Source organism: Chinchilla lanigera, unplaced genomic scaffold (genome assembly GCF_000276665.1).
Source record: "Chinchilla lanigera isolate Chin_1 unplaced genomic scaffold, ChiLan1.0 scaffold00061, whole genome shotgun sequence".
Lineage (NCBI taxonomy): Eukaryota > Metazoa > Chordata > Mammalia > Rodentia > Chinchillidae > Chinchilla > Chinchilla lanigera.
The window spans coordinates 4,484,943-4,502,101 of record NW_004955462.1 but is presented as its reverse complement, the minus strand read 5'-3'; the positions used below and the strand labels follow the sequence as shown (position 1 = coordinate 4,502,101).

At 39.9% G+C, this 17,159-nt stretch overlaps 1 protein-coding gene and 1 long non-coding RNA gene across 13 annotated transcripts in view; one reads left to right on the top strand and one right to left on the bottom strand.

The window, feature by feature from the left end:
• Positions 1–8,087, top strand: part of LOC102027621 (uncharacterized protein C10orf68 homolog) — a 150,739-nt gene extending 142,652 nt beyond the window's left edge. For 5 of the 12 annotated variants that reach the window (XM_013521464.1, XM_013521469.1, XM_013521470.1 and 2 more), the window contains 2 exons: positions 4,815–4,858; positions 7,857–8,087. In XM_013521464.1, the coding sequence (XP_013376918.1) occupies positions 4,815–4,858; positions 7,857–7,883 (71 nt within the window). In that variant the 3' untranslated portion in view covers positions 7,884–8,087. The other 7 variants (XR_001236621.1, XR_001236623.1, XR_001236622.1 and 4 more) reach the window with 7 other exon arrangements.
• Positions 1–14,673, bottom strand: part of LOC106150053 — an 82,385-nt gene extending 67,712 nt beyond the window's left edge. The window contains exon 1 of the long non-coding RNA XR_001236624.1: positions 13,821–14,673. This is a non-coding gene — a long non-coding RNA (uncharacterized LOC106150053). The remainder of the gene's footprint in view (positions 1–13,820) is intronic.
• Positions 14,674–17,159: the final 2,486 nt, after the last annotated feature.

The following is a 17,159-nucleotide window of genomic DNA, read 5'->3' as shown; positions in this document are numbered from 1 at the left end:
TTTTTTGTCTTTTTGAGACAAGGTCTCACTGTGTAGTTCAAGCTGGCCTTGAGCTCACTTTGTAGCCTAGGCTGGCCTCGAACTCGCAGTGATCCTCCTGCCTCGGCCTCCCGAGTGCTGGGATTAAAGGCATGAGCCACCACACCCGGCCTGAAATAAGTGTTTCTTACATATTAGCTTTAAGTAGTTAAATTGCCATCTTTTCAGTGATGTATCCAAGTTTAGAAACTGTTTTAATACATGTTCTAGGATGTAATGGATTCTTAAATTCTCTATTCCTTATAAACTATATTACAGGGAGCATAGACTTGTATTTATTTAAGTATCTCTGTGTGTGTTTATATTTGGTCATCTGCCCTGTACTCCTTTTTTGCTTGTTTTGTTTCATTTTGTTTTGTTTGCTCTGATTAGACTTATTTTGTTTCATTTTTGAGACAAGGTCTCGCTCTATAGTCCAGGCTGGCCTCCAGCTCTTGGCACTCCTCCCACCTCAGCCTCGTGGGGTGCTGAGATTACAGGTGCGGCCACCACACCTGGCCAACTCCTTAATGTGGTGGGGGTATTTACATCTCTACACTTTTACTGCAACAAGTTTATTTACATATTCTTTCTTTTTTTTGGCTTTTATATTTGATTACTCTGTTTGGTAAGTAAACTAATGACTACTTTACACTATCAATCATTGTACATTTTATTATGTGGCAATGTCCTTGCTAGGTGATATTTATCATATTTGAACCATGAATCCCACTATCTGACAGTGATTGATATCAGACTCAGTACCTGTTATTTCCTATCCCTTTTGTCATTCTCCAGTTTGAATTCTCTGGACTGATTTGTCATTTGGTTCGAGTAACTTCAGGAACATTTTCTTCAAATAGATTACGTATAATAAACTCTGAAACTTTGTATATGGGAAAATGAAATTGTTCTTCTTAAAGCAGCATCATGGCTGGATATACAATTTTTTTTTTTTTTTTTTTTAAGAGAGGTTCTCACTATGTAGCCCAGGCTGGCCTCAAACTCGCACTGAACCACCTGCCTCTGCCTCCCGAGTGCTGGGATTACGGGAGTGGGCCGCCACACGCGGCCTTGGACATACGATTCTTGTCTTCCGTTCATTTCCGTTCGCGTACAGCGTTATTCCATTGCCCCCATGTTTCTGGTGCTGGATGTGTAAAGTGCAGTTCTGTCTGACTTTCATAACGTAGTACTTTCTCTTTCTGAAAACCTGTTAAGATGTTTCTTTTTATCCCTTGAATTCAGGAATTTTTATGCATATGTTTTACTTAACTCCTGTCTGGGTCTTAATGAAACCACTTCAATCTGTAGACTCCAACTTCAAAATTTTCTCATAGTCTATGTGCAGTTGTTGCTTCTCTTTCTTTCTGCTGTTTCCAGAAATCTTTTTAAAATGTTAAAATCTATAACTTGTCCGCACTCCCTCTCTAGCAAATTAGCCAATTGCATGTCTAGCCTTTTGGATAGACCTGACCTCTGAATCTCCTATCTTTCCCTTCGGTGTTCCCATCTCTTTGTATCCATAGTGTGTTAAAATATTTTTGCCATTTGATCTTCCAGATAACTGAATTCTCAAAACTAAATAAGTTTGATGACTGTTCTTTCAATACCTACCTAGTAAGATAAATAGTGCATACAGGTGCACAGGTGTATGAATTTTCTAAAACTGAGCCACTAGTTATGTCAAGAGACAGAAATTTACTAACTCAGAATTCAGCCCACCTTTTCTTTTTTTTTTTTTTTTTTTTTTTTTGGTTTTGGGTTTTTTTTCCAGTACCAGAAATCGAACTCACGATCTTGTGCTTGCCAGGCAGGCGCTATGCCCCTGAGCTAAATCCCCAGCACCCCTACCTTTGCACTTGTTCACTGCACAGTCACAAGGCTAACTGCTATATTACTTCATAGCAACTATATTACTTTTGCTTACTTGATGCTTTATATAAATGAAATTATATAGCATATACTTTTGTCTCTGGATTGCTTCTCTTCAAAATGGAAACTTTGAAACTCCTTTTGGTCTGTATTGTGTGTAGATCTTTCCCTCTCACAGTATGTGTCCTATGGCTCCACAGAAGCCGGAGGGGTGTGGTGATGAGACTAGCATGCTGAAGTCCGTGATCAGGCCGCAGAGTTTTAGTGAGCCCATGCCCTTGAGCTGACTTCACAAATGCTTTTCAGCCCCCAACATCCCCCATTCAGAGACACAGGGAAGACAGGGAAGACAGAGTGCTACAGTGGGGTATTTCCCTACCCTGGTCTGGCTTCCCACTCGGGCTTTGGTAAAGTCCCAGTTGCTGTTCTTGAGGGCAGGCTTTGTTAAGAGAGAATTATTCTTGACATATTTTAAAACATTTACTTTCCTCCTCCATCTGTTGGGAGTCTGAAGAGATTTTTCTCTGATCTTCACTGTGAAAACCTAGTCAGGATTCCTTGAGGTAAAACTTGGAAAAATGTTGGGTTCCCTAAGTCAGCCTCGTTCCCGCTACTCCGGCCCAGTCCATCGGAGTTTTTAACTCTATAACTTGTCTGCACTGCCTCCCTAGCAAGTTAGCCAGCTGCAGACTAGGTTTCCCTCTCCTGGTACCAGCTCCTATGAAGTTTTCTGCTCCCCGGCATCTGTTCTAGCAAAGTTGTGATTCTTTCTATCTGACTGGAGGATAACTTTAATTTAGGCACAGGGGTTTGCACTATGACTACAGTTCCCAGATGGATCTAAAAAGAGCTGTTGACTTAAAGTTTGGAGCATGGAAGCTCAGCAGGCCTGGGAAAGCCATCTCCTTCACCTCTGCACCCTGTCCAGCTCACTCTAATTATGCCAGTGCTTTTGTAAAACTTTTGTTTCATTTTTAAGCTTTTGTAAAACCTTTGAAAATGAATTTAGCTGCAAAACAGAGCCAACTTCCGTTGCAAAATTGCAAAATGAAGACGTGGTTGGTTCATACTTCTCATTCGTGGTATTAAGCACAATTTTAAGACACAATTGATGCTGTTTAGACATTGAGTTTCCCGTTGAACACCGCTAGAGAAGACAAAAGCTTTCACTTGTGATGTGGATAAGGTAGATTGTGTCTAACGAACAGTACAATATTAAGCTGTGCAATAGAGGCCCTCTTGGCACGATGCCTTTTATTGGAAAGTTGAGTGGTTTGGAAGAATTTCCCTCTTTGATTCCTCCCTGGGCGTCCTTCCCCTTCTGAGTGTGAATGCAGAATCTATCAATAAACTCTTTGCACTTACAGGGTAATTTATATATTTGTTTTCTGCTGAAGTACCTGAAAACGTTGAGTCTAGAATTTATGTCTTATACACAGAGTGCCATATGTATTTAAATTGTGTATTTTTGGAAAGTAAAGCTAAATATTAAAAAAAAATAGGTTGGTTGGTTTTTTTCTTGTGTAACAGTGGAAATGACTTCTAAGCCTTACATGCCAGATCAAAGACCAGATTCTTACTGTTTTCAGGGTTTGTCTACATACACAACGTGCATTAGTACTTCAGGTTTTTATAGTCGTGGAACAGAATGCTCCACATTTTGCTTACCCATCCATCAACAGATGAACATTTGGGTGATTTCCACTTAGAAGCTATTTTGAACAGTGTTTCTATGAACATACATGTTTTATTTTCCTGGCATATACACCTATTAGTGGAATTGCTGATTATATAGAAAATTTATGTTTAATTTTTTAAGAAGCTGATGCACTATTTTCTAAAGTGGCTGTACAATTTGCAGTCTCATCAACACTGTATGAAGGTTTTTTATCTTTGCCAACATTTATTATTTTCCCTTTTTATGATAGTAAATGTAGCATATGTGAATTATTGATATTTTAAACTAGTTATAAATACAAATAAATATAAATGAATAATTAAAACCACATTTTTCCACTATATCCTCTCAAGAGATGAACTAGTCATAATAGTTTATTGTATAACTTTCAGAGGAAACATACAGCAATATGCTTATTGTACTGAATTTATATGTAAGTATATATAATTATAAATATACTGTATTAAAATTATAAATAAATTATAAATATACTGTATTTATGTAAATAGTATATTGTTAATGGTAAAGTGTATATTAACATTTCTTCAAAAAAAAATTTCTTCAAAGAAATCATGCATCTTTTCTATATTTTCACTTTTTTTCTTTTTCCCCAGTGCTGGGGATCAAACCCAGGGCCTCACACAGGCTACACTAGTGATCTAGTGATCTACTACTGAGCTTCAGCTTCTGTTTCCACTTTTTAAAGTATAAAAAGTCTTTTCATATAAGAATACCAAATAAATCTAATTTTTTAAATCCTTTGTATTTGGACCTACCATAGTTTATTTGATAAGTACAGATTTATTTAGTGGTGCACACCTGTAATCCCTGTACTCAGGAGGCTGTGGCAGGAAGATCATCTTGAGTTCAAGGCCAGCCTGGGCTATAGAGTGAATTCAAGAACACGTTAAACTACTCTGAGAGACCTTCTCTCAGAAAAAAAAAAAAAATAACAAGAGGTTGAGAATATAGCTCAGCGGTACAGTGCCTGCCTGGCAAGCCCAAGGTACTGAGTTTGATTCCCAGTTCCAAAAAAACAAATAAATAAACAAGTATAGTTATTTGATGAAGCCTCTGTTAAATGGCACTTGGGCTGTTTCCATTTCTTTCTGTATAACAAGTGATGTTGTGCCTACATCACTGGGATCAACAGATATGTTACTTCCATCAGTGTCAAGGTGGGTCTCAGCCCAAAAATATTTTCTTCCTGACACTAATTTCTCTTTGTCCTTTTCTTTTGCAGTTGGCCTCTCATTTAAAACTGATTCATCTTTGGAAGAACTACATGTATATTAAGCTTATTTATTTATTTATTTAGTGACACTGGGAATTAAATCCAGGACCTTCACACTGAGCTACATCCCTAGCCTTTTTAATTTTTATTTATTTATTTTTTTTTTTTTTGAGACCGGTCTTACTAAATTGCCAAGTTGCCCACGCTGGTCTGGGATCCTCCTGCATCAGACTCCCAGAGTGCTGGGATTATCAGCATGCACCTTTATGCCCAGCCACGCTAATACTTTATGTATGCCAAAAAAAATTCCAGTGAAAATGAAAATTTTAAATTATTCCCCCAATGCTTCTCCAAGTATGGTATCTGGCTGGCACACAAGCACCACTTGAGAACTTGTTTAAAATGCAGATTCTCAAGCCCCACCCAGACCTACTGAGTCAGCAGTGCTGGGACTCAAGCCCAGCAGTCTGCTGGACAAGTTCTCTGGGTTACTTTGTCACTGGCTAAAGTTGGAGGATCACTGTCCTGTATTTGCACTGCTCTAAGTTAAGAACATCCCAACATCATCTCTATAAAAATAATACGTAGTTAGGTATATGTAGTGCTTTTCCATTTCCAAAGTATATATTATTCATATGTCCTGTTTTGCAGGTCAAACATAATAAATTATATCAAGTATAGTGAAATTAAGTAAAACTGTATTTTTCAACTTACACAATATCTTTTCTTTAAAGTGCTAAATAATGCTACATCAAAATTTCTACCACATCTATACTCTAAACAGTGAAGGGAATTCTGAGCAAGGTAAACGTGAGCTGATTCATGGACACAGCAAAGAAAGTTACCAGCATGGACGCCTTCTGCTGGTAACGCTGAGTGAGTGGGTGTGCTCGGGGCACACTTCGGGGAAGACCTGGAATGGATGAGGTAGGCTGGGATCGCGGATTCCCGGCCAGTTCCAGGGTTTCACGTTGCTCCTCCACTCCTTTTATTAATTTTAAAAAGTTAACAATTATTTTTTAAATCAGAAACAATGAAAATATTCACCCTATTTAAAATGTTCATATGTTTAGTAAAACCGGTTTCAAAAGGGAAAGGAAGTACAAATGCATGAGAGTAACCTTGTGTTAAAGCATACTCCGGAAATTGTAACGGCATAAAATACAGCTGCCAAGAATTTGGAAGATTTGACTTTCGCCAATCAAATGTTTTATAACATTAAAATATAATTTTAATCACATTTTTACTGTTCCCTAGAAAGCCAAAGTATTATTAGATAAAGTTATCCTAAATCCAATCTGGATCATCACTGACATAGGTATTTAGACTTGCATAATATTCTTTTATACCTGAATTCTTTTCCTGTAGCAAGAATTAGGGCAATGAACAATAATACTAATGTAAATATCCTGGAATTCTGTTTTACATCAAAAATTAAAAAGGAAAACTAGATTTCTACTGAAACAATATAAAATGAAATAAATGTCTAAAATAGCTCCCTTCCCATATAACCTCTCATTCTAAAGATACTATTTACATGTTTTCAGGGTAAAAATGAACCATTTATATGATGAAGAATCAGGAGTTGAGCATAGACTATCAATGGCAAGATAATAAATGGAGGAATTCTTTAATGACTGATTATTCTCTGAAACTGTGAAATACTCCAGACATAACATAATAATGAACTATATTAATTCCTGTAAGGGCTTTAGGGAAAATGTATGCAGAAGTGAATTGTTATTGCAAGTTGCCAAAATGGAGCTGTGAATAAGGTGGCATTGTATTGCTTTATAGTATTCTCTTTCCAACCTAAGTTTTAGTTCAGCAGAGCAGACTGCCTGTGCTTTGTCGTGGATTGTGATTGCTGGGGTTATCTAAATTTCAAGCTTCTTAGATTGCACCTGTGGACTACCCAGACACTTATGCCACATACGTGTTAATTCCCATTAAAGACTGCGATTCCTTAGAACACTGAAACACCTGAATTTCAGTTAAAGCTCTATAGCCATAGAAATGTTTATTTGGTTGAATGAGCTAATTTATGACTAACTTAGTGCTTCTCAAACTTGTCCACAAAATAGGATTCACAGTTCTCATCCCCAGACCAATTAAATGAGATTCTCAGAACTGCTATTCTTATGTGCAACCGTGAAGCTTATATTTGATGAGAAAACAAAGAAAATCAACTCATAACAAAGCCTGTGTGCAAATAGTTAAAGTTACTTTTTAAAAATCCAGATCCTATAGCTATTGGAAAAGGGTATCCAAGGAACAAGTTTAATCTCTGTTAATTCCATGTAGATGTTCCTACCTTTAGACTACCTTCTTTCATAGCAATTATGAAAAAAATCTCCCTTCACAGCACTCTCCAACAGAATTTTCTGTGGTACTTCGTATGCTTTATGGTTGTGCCCTGCAACGTGGGGCTATAAGCCTTATGTGTCTTGGGTTCTTGATATGTGGCTAGCATGAAAAACTAGATTTTTACTTTTTATAATTTAAAGTATAACAATTATCTGTAATTTATGGCTCTCATATTGGAAAGCACAGTTTAAAGAATTATCAGTAACCAACCAGTTGATTACATACTTACAGGAAGAAGTTCCCTACCTTAATTTCCCTACATGATTATCACATTCTCATCTATGTCAGTGATCACTAGGGTGACAAAATGGAATTTTTACTAAGGCGTAGGCAATAACTATAACTCACAAGATACGAATTTTCAAAACAACAGCTGAGTCACTGCAGCATTGAGTAGGGGTACTCATTGCTGCGGCCAGAATCCAGTATATTGATAGCTTCATAGATGGTTCCTGGTCCGTGAAGCTTCCTGCCATTGGGAAATCTATTTTACTATTGAAAGAAAGATCATGTGGGCTTGAAATCTAATATCTCTGGGGAAACATTCCACGCATTTGCAAAATGCAAATAGTATTAGCATATGTTCCAATACCAAGAAATATACAAAACTGAAAGTTTCAGAAATGCTGCTGTTTGTGTATTAGATGTTGAATTCAGTAAAAAATCTATTCTTTGGCTTTTCAGAACTCTACTGCATGGTACAACCTGTAAGGTCCCAGCCTCTTTATTGCTGCTGGTAAGAAGGAAGCTGTGTGTTCACATTCCAGCTTGCTATTCTCTACTGTCACTGTATATCCTTCTGGAGTGGTTTAAAATCAATTAAATGAAATTTGTGCTCTGCATGTTGGAAAATGTATGGTTAAATGTCAAAGTATTTCCAAAGCTATTCTGTATGATCCTATAATAAAGAAAAATCACTTCTGTACATTTGTGTCACTGAGGAATTTACTAATGAAAGAAAGTACCTTGCTTTAACTTTTCATATTAAGACCAGAAATGCACTGAAGAGATCAGAACCAATGTTTAGATAACATTTATTAAATATAATGTGACCACAAAGCACACTACCAGCTTTAGCAGAACCAGGAAAAGACATTATTTATAAACTCAGATTTATCTATGAGAATGCTACTAACAAATATCAAGTTTATCTGATACAAGTTAAGGTGATATTTATCTGATAGTAAGAGGGACACTGAAAAGAATAATGTGGGGAAGACCTACTGAATGGCTTAATAATGTGTATATTCATGTGTCTTAGTCTTCCTCTTTTGGTCCTGAAGTTGATGAGTTATCATTATCACCATTATCTAAACGTATGCTTAATTTTATATATGAAGATTTATTTTACAAATCTTCAGAATTTTGTCAAGACACACTGCACTACAAAGCAAGATCCTGTCTCAAAAAAAAAAAAAAAAAAAAAGTTGGTGGACCCAAGTGATGGGCATAGCATCACTGTGTTATTCTTTCTACTTTGTATAAACCATTTATAATTTTTTCAAAAAATTTAAGAAAGAATTTAACAGAAAAAAATTATACACTAAAAATCAAAGGATAGAAAACAATATTTAATTCAACAGGAATCTGAAAATAAGTAGTAGTAGCTGTCTTATTTCAGACAAAGTGGATCTGAAGCCAAACCTGATCAAATGAGGACATTGCATGCTGGTTAATAGAATTATTCAACAGGAAGAGATAACAATTATAAACATACATGCACCAATCCACAGTGAAATCAACTTCATAAAACAAACTCTAATGAACATAAAAGGTCAGATAAACATCAATGGGGATCTCAGTACACTACTATCAAAAATAGATAAACTAAAGAGAAGATCAAACATATCAGAGTTTAACCAAACTTTGCAACAAATGGACTTAACAAATACAGATTGTTCCATCCAACAAAAAATACACATTCTTTTTGGCCACATGGTACATTCTCCAAAACAGACCACATACTATTTCAAAAGAATCAGAATTTTACCATGCATATAATCAGCTCACGGTACAGTGAAACTGGAAATCAATAGCAAAAGAAACTACAGGAAACACAAAAATATATATGGAAATTAAATACACACTTGAGTAACCAATGGATTACAGAGGAAATTAAGGCAGAAATAACATAGTTCTTACTTTTCTTTTGAGATATGGTCTTGCTATGCAGCTCAGGCTGGTCTGGAACTCATGGCAATCTGCTTGCCTCAGCCTCCCAAGTGCTGGGATTACAGGCATGACACCATGCTCAGCTCCTACTATTAAATGGTAATGCTAGTACACCATACCAGAACTCATGGGACACAATGAAAGCAGTCCAACAAGGGAACTTTATAGTGGTGAGTGCACACATTAAAGAAAATAATATAGAACAATCCCAAATAAATAACCTACTGATGCATTTCATGGTCTTAGAAAAACAAGAAAAACCTAGACCAGAACTTGTACAAGGAAGGAAATTATAAAACTCAGATCAAAAAGGAATGAAATTGAGGCTTAAGAGAAAAAGAATCAAAGAATCAAAAAGCTAGTTCATGCCAGGCATGGTGACATGCCGTAATCCCACTCAAGAGACTGAGGCAAGAGGATCACAATTACTTCAAGGCCAGTTTGGGCTATATGGTGAGTTCAAGGCCTGCCTGAAGTACATAGGAGACTGTCTTGAAAAACAAAATGCTGGTTCTTTGAAAAAAGGAATAAGTAAAATAGAGAAACCCTTAGCCATTCCTACCAGAAAAGGAAAGATACAAATTAATTCAATTAGAAATTTAAAGGGCCGGGACTTAGCTTAGCGACACAGCACCTGCCTGGCAAGCACAATGTCCCGAGTTCAATTCCCGGTACAAAAAAAAAAAAAAAAACTCAAAAGTAATATCACAATGGATAACGCCAAAATTGAAAAAATTATTAGCAACTACTTCACAAATATATATGCCAAACAATTAGAGAAATCGAAAGAAATTGAGAGATTCCCAGATACAGATAAATTGCCAAAGTGGACCAAGAAGACTTAAAAGTCTTCAACAATCCAATAGCAGGCAATGAAAATGAAGCAGTGCTTTGGAACGGACAGTCCCAGTAGCATTATTCACAATAGCAAAATGGTGGAAGCAGCACGTGTACGCTCACACACAGATGAATAAATAAAATGTGGGGTATACATCCAATGGCAAATTACTCAGCTTTAAAATGGGAGGAATTCCCAAACATGACTTAACACAGACAAGCTTTGAAGATATTATGTCAAATGAAACACGTCACAAAAGGAAAATGTATATGACTTACATGAAATGTCTACAGCAGTCAAACTATAGAAGCAGAAAGTAAAATGGTGGTTGGCAGAGTCCCAGGGAAGGAGGCAATGGGGAATGACTGTTCAGTGTGTACAGAGGTCCAGTTTGGAAAGATGAAAAAATTTCCAGAGACAGATGTGGTGACCACCGCAAGGCATTGCGAAGGTGCCACTGAACTATGTACTTGATGGCTAACATAGGACAAGTTATGCTATTTTTAATGCAATAAAAAAACTTACACACTTTTCTGTTACTTTCAAGGATATTTTGCTAGTTTGTTTGTGGACAGATAATTTTAAAACTCCACCAGTGATAAGCTTTGAAATTCTCTGAAGCTTAAAGAACAGTTTATAAATCTGCTTTCTAAAGGACATACACACAAGTTCACATTCATGGTGGGAGCACAACAAAATTTCACATCCGAGTTGTTTAATTTAGCCACTCATTTTCTGTAATTTTTTTTGGCAGACCAGTTCTTTATTTCAAAAACACACTTGTCAATATTCCATATCAAATCACTCTATTGGTTTTTCATCCTCCCAGCTGGCTGCAAAGAGACCACAACAAAGGAAGAGCACATTTCAAGCCAATGAGCTAACGCTAACAGACCTTAGAGAATCACCACCTAAAAGTAGTGGCTGGCTCGGGACAGCACAGCGTCTGCCCACTGACTGCACAGGCTCCCAGCCAGAAGGAGCGGCCAGGGCATTTCAACCCCAACGAAGCAAAATTTCAAAATGTAAAAGTTTAAATTTTGTATATAAGGTTTCCAGGATTTCTCTGGCACTGACTGATACAAAGTACAATGAGATGGCAGTTTTAGAGAAGGCAGCTTCAACCCCAGAAAAGGGAAACGAGATGAACGTTATATGGCTCAGTCAGTGGCAAAAACATAGTCTGCATTCTTTCAGTGAGGCAGGAAAGCAGTTAGTGGTCAGCTCAATATCTAGGAACACACGACCCATTTACTGAGAAACTAACAAGCAGGTAGAGAAGGAGTAAAAATGTGGTCTCAGAGCTAGAGAAGAGGCTGAGTAGGGGCGCTGGCCTAACATGCATGAGGCCCCCTGGGTTTAAAACACACAAACACACACACACACACACACACACACACGCACAGTTCACCTCATTGTGATTTGGTCACTTGTGATGAACAACAAAAAACCTATGTTGCCCAAAGATTCCTTAAAACTGAGAAAACGAACATCATGGGTTTTTGCTTTTTGTTTTGTTGCTGACTTCCAGAAATCACCTTTCTGGTAGCTGGTACTCGGTACAGAGCAATGTTTCTCGCAATGGAGTCTCGCTGGGCACTTTTTGGGTCTCAGGAAGGTGTACCTATACTTTCCCTCCTCTTTCAATAAAGCAATATGCATGACCTTCCAGAAGTGAAAAGGGACTTAGATTGCTGCTTCGGAACTGCGGAATTATTTGGAATTTCTTAGAACGGTCACTACACCAACACAAAAATTAAGTACAGCAGCCACACGCCACGGGCAGATGATGCGGCCCCTGCCAGCGCTGAGCAGGGTCTGTGTTTTGTTTGCCCTTGTGGTGGGGCAGCAGGGGTAACAGCCAACCAACCAACCCAACTGTGGACAAGGCCAATGCCTGAGTAGAAACGGCAAGTCCAGAGGGTGAGTAGATCCAGGGAGAAATTGCAGACTTGGCCAGCAGCACCAGCAGCACTGGTCCAAGAAAAGCCCACCGCTACTGTAAACTACACAAACAGTAAGGGGTTTTACTCCAAAAGACACTCCTTCAAGGCAGGCTCGAGGTGGAGAAGAAATCCAGGGCAGTGCCTGCCAGTGTTTAATCTTAAAATTGCCCGTTTGAGAAGGGGTAAATTATTTTAGACTGAGCCACAGAGCTACAGGAAAACTCCACTTTAGGGTTTCCACTGTTATCCACCCCACGACACACACGGTGAGTGGGTGAGGGTGGCCATGGAGACAGCCACAGAGAGCATGCGCGAAGTTTAACTCAGGCCGGAAAAGACAGCGCCTCTGCGCTCCATGGTGAGAAACGAGGCCCAGGAAGTGTGGCTTCCAGAGTAGGCTGGATCTGAAAGTGCCAGCACAAAGTCCAGCAGGCCACTTGACTTTTGAACTACTTGTGACAGTGGAGTGTTGAGGTCTTTCAGTAGAATTGTGTTGCTATTTATCTGACCTTTTGTATCCAGTAGTGCCTGCTTTATAGTCAGGCATGCCGGTGTCCAGTGCATGTGTAGTTGTTAGCTCTTCCTGTTGAATTGTTCCCACATCCAAATTTTGGAGACTTTCTCTGCCTCCTCTGATCAGTTTTGGCTTAAAATCTACTTTGTGTAGAAATAAGATGGCTGCTGCTATTTTCAGTTTCTGTTGCACTGAATATTGTTTTCCACCCTTTGATTTTTAGTATATGAGTTTCTTTTGAGGTTAAATGTATTTCTTGTATATAAAACACTTTTGGATTTCTTGATCCCTTTTTCTAACCTGTATGTTTTGATTGGGGAATTGAGTTCATTCATATCAGGAGTTACTACTGAAAGGTACCTGTTCCTACCATTATTATCTTCCTGCTGTTGATTCCTCCCTGCTACTCTTCCACTTAACTGTTCTTCTGCCAGTATATTCTTTTTTGTTTGTTTGTTTTTGTTTTTTTGTCTTTGAGACAGGGTCTCACTATGCAGTTCAGGCTGGCCTTAAGCTCACTTTGTAGCCCAGGCTGGTCTCAAACTCACAACAATCCTCCTGTCTCAGCCTCCCCAGTGCTGGGATTATAGGAGTATGCTGCCCGGCCTGGCCCGGCCCAGCCCCAGTATATTCTTTCTATCGGAACTTTTGGAATTGTCAGCTTCACTGTCTCTTAAGAGATCCTTGAGAAAAATTTGGAAAGCTTACTTGGGGGCAGTGAGTTTCTTTAGGGGCTCTTTGGAAAATTCCCCACTTCCCCAAAAAACCAGTGACGAAGAATAAAAGAGAAAATAAATGAGTCCAAAAAAAGAAAAATTTTCTTTGTATTTTTGAGTGGTTTCTTTCTAGGATCCAGTTTTGGAATCCTGCAAGTCATGCTTTTCTCCACCTCTGTTTATGGCAGTGGGTCTCTGCGGTACCCCCTCTCCCACAGTCCCCCCTGCACGATTACCACAGGCTGTAAGCACCACCCAAGCTGAGGTGTCTCCTTGCTCATGTTGGTAGATGGGAAGGCAATCCCCTCTGTCCTGTGCTGGATGTAGGCAGCAGGGCCAGAGTTCCAGCAGCCCACTGTACTTAATGCCAGCACTTTTAGGCCCAGACACTTCCGAGCACAAGCCAAGCCGTGCCTGGCTTCTCCCCATGGAAGGTTCAGCCTTTGCCTTTCCTGGTCTTACCTTAAACTTCCGAGGTTGTCCATTTCTGGCCCAGTCCCTCTCCGCAAGCTGTCTCCCGCAGTTGTCTCTTGTCAAATCACTGCAGGAGTCACACTGGGAACCCTCAAGCTGTGCACTTTCTCTGTCTTACATAACCCTTCCCAGAATGACACCTGACTTACACTCTCTGGTCATGTGGCAGGTGTTGCTCGGGATTCCCCCTCCAGCTGCTGCCTGCCAAGTGGAGTCACCTGGAAGCAAAGCCACATGCTGCTTCTACAGGTCACAACACTCATGGGCCCCTCCTGGGGCAGCACTGCGGGCCTAGTCCGCTGTTCTCCCTGGAGCTCTGAACCCTGGGGGCTTACACTGTGTCTGCGGAAATAGGTTCCCCATTCCCAGGAGCCAGCTAAGCTCCCAGGCTGCTTCATTCATTTCTCTGCATTGTGGTCTGTTTTTCTAACTTCTCTGTAGCTTCTAATTTTCCTTCCTGATTCCCAGAGATCTATTTCTTTTTCTCCTCACCAAGATATTCTCCAGGGATCTGGCTTCCAGGTTTCAGAGAACATGAATTTTGCTGCTGACACTACTCTGTTGTTTTGGTTCTGACCCGATAATGTCCCTTGATGCATAGATTTTAAAAATTTACAGTCCAACATCTATTTTTTCTTTTGTTGTTCACACTTGTCAGGTATACAAATCCTTTGCAAAATCTAGCATGGAGACATAATGCTGTGCTTCTTTAAAATATCTTATTTAAGCTCTGATATTGAGGTCATTGCTCCATTTTGAGTTAATTTTTGTACCGTGGTGAGTGGCAAGGGTTCAGCTTCATTCTTAGCTCACGGGGTCCCAGTTATCCTGGCATAACCTGCTGAAGAAACTCGCCTTCCCCACTGAATAGACTCAACACCTGCATCAAAACTCAGCTGGCCAGAGATACGTGAGTTACACAACTCCTTTTTGAGTTGTGAACACATGTCAACTATAGCATGTTTGTTATTAACAAACAAACAAATCCAGAAATGGGGGCAACTAAAATGCAGGCAAGGATCAAACTGCTTCTCCTAGCAGGCAAAAGGCGAGGGCACCAGGATACCAGTAGAGGAGCTGGCAGAGTTCATTACTGCAGATGCTGACGGGCAGGTGAAAAGGGTAGTAAATTAGGGGAACAAATCCCTTCATGCAACAAATACTGGTAACCTCGCTGCACACCAGCCACTGCTCTGAGGACGCAATGGCGAATCAAAGCACACGGAGTCTATGCTCACGGAGCTGTCAAATCTAAGGATCAGACAAAAGGTCAGTGACGTAGAACGTGTTAAGTCTTGAGGATCTGAAAGTCAGACTGGAATGGGTATGTCTGATAATATGATCAAATTCACCTATAAAATTGCTGTTGAGGGGCAATCAGCTGTCTATTCCCAGAGTCCTGAATCCCTCAGAAATGATCCCTACCCCTAAGCAACATCAGTATTGTTATCAATGTATAAAATATAAATAGAGCAACTGTTACAGATAAAAACAATTGGATTGTCTGTAAATTTATAATAAAGCAATGGCTTAAATTATAGGAATTAAAATTTATTCTGAATAGTTTTGCAAAGTTATCCATAAGTAACATTTATTTATTCATGTAATTACTGTCTTTTTGAGACAGGGTTTCCCTATAAAGTTCAGGCTGGCCTTGAACTCTTTTTGTTACCCAGGCTGGCTTTGAACCCACAGCGATCTTCCTGCCTCAGCCTCCTGAGCAATGCGGTTACAGGCATCCGCCATCATGTCTGGTTGTAACTTTTTAATATGCTAGTGTTTTATAATTAAATAAACCCAGAGAAAGTAGAAAGTAAAGTTGTCTAATAACTTCTTGTGAAAACTCTATACTCTTAAAATTGTCATTTAAAGTCTTTTTTTAATGTGCTTTTATTTTTTATTTTTTGAGACAGGGTCTTGCTATGTACTTCAGGCTGGCCTGGACTCAAGGCAATCCTCCTGCCTCAGCCTCCCAAGTACTGGGATTACAGGGGTGTGCCACCACACCCAGCCCCTTCATTAAAAATCCTAGTATCATCAAAATGCATGGAAGATTAAGACTGTGCAAGGAAACAGGTATATAAATTATTATTAGCAGTCGTATTTGTCTCAAGCTTTGTAACCCGAAGGTTCCAAAAGCACCCAGGCCAGGTGGTATACTTCCTCCCTGTGGTGGAGGCCTGTGGATTATTTAATCTCCATGTAACCCAGTTTGAGTGTTCGCTCGCACTGAGCACTTGGGAGCCTCCTCTCACCTAGAGGATCAGTCACATCCCCACTGCGGCACAGAACACCTGACACACACGGCTCACGGGAACCCAGCGCCCAGCATCACTGCTGAAACTTGTCTTTCCTCATCGAGCGGACTCGACACCCACCTCAGAAGAGGTATGTGAATGGATAGCTCCTCTCTGAGTAGTACAAGGAAGAAAAGTAGTAAAGTTTTTCCCTTACTAGCTACAGCATGTCTGTTGTGGACAGGAATGATCCGGGGGAAGGATTTATTTTTCCTCACAGTTTCAGCCCGGTCAGCTGGCTCCGTGGCAGAAGGGCCTGGCAGAGCTAAGCTGTTTGGTCAGTGGCCCTGAGAAGCAAACAGCAGTGGAAGAGCCAAAGAGGATGAGGCAAGGGCTACGGCACCCTCCTCCAGCCAGGCCCTGCTGCTAGGCGCCCCTTCGGCTGTGAACTCATGAGTGGGTCTCTCCGGGGGAAAGCTCAGTGCCCTTACAATGCGGCCACCTCTGCAGGAACCTTCCACCCAGTCGCGATGACAGTCAAGACTATCCAGCGCACCGGAAGCTCAAGAGGAGCCTGGGTAGGACGCCAGAGCTAACAGGGCCACTGAGGCATCTTCACAAGCTCAGAGTCCCTCAAGATACTCTACTGTTTCGGGCTTCTGTCCGTATTCGGGTGGAAATAGCTCAGCTTTTAAGGCAACAGGCAATAAACTAAAGGCCAACAAGCTCCACTCAAAATCACCTCTGTAGGCTCCACCAGGCAACAAGGGGGAAATGTGCCAATTCCAGTAACTATAGGAAGTTGACCTCACACAGTACTTAAAGTAGTATTGTGCCGTCCTAGAAACTTAAGATCTTATCTGGGACTTCACATAAAAAAAAAGCATAAAGTAACTTTGTATAACAACAGAAAAATTTAAATGTCAGAGTTACTATAAAATATATCACTATTTGACATTAATCACTGGTGATTCCAAATGTTTCTGAAGTTTTTTAACTGTAATCCCTGCACTCCAGAGGCTGAGGCAGGAGGACTGTTGGGAGTTTGAGGCCAGCCTGGGCTACAAAGTGAGCTCAAGGCCAGCCTGAA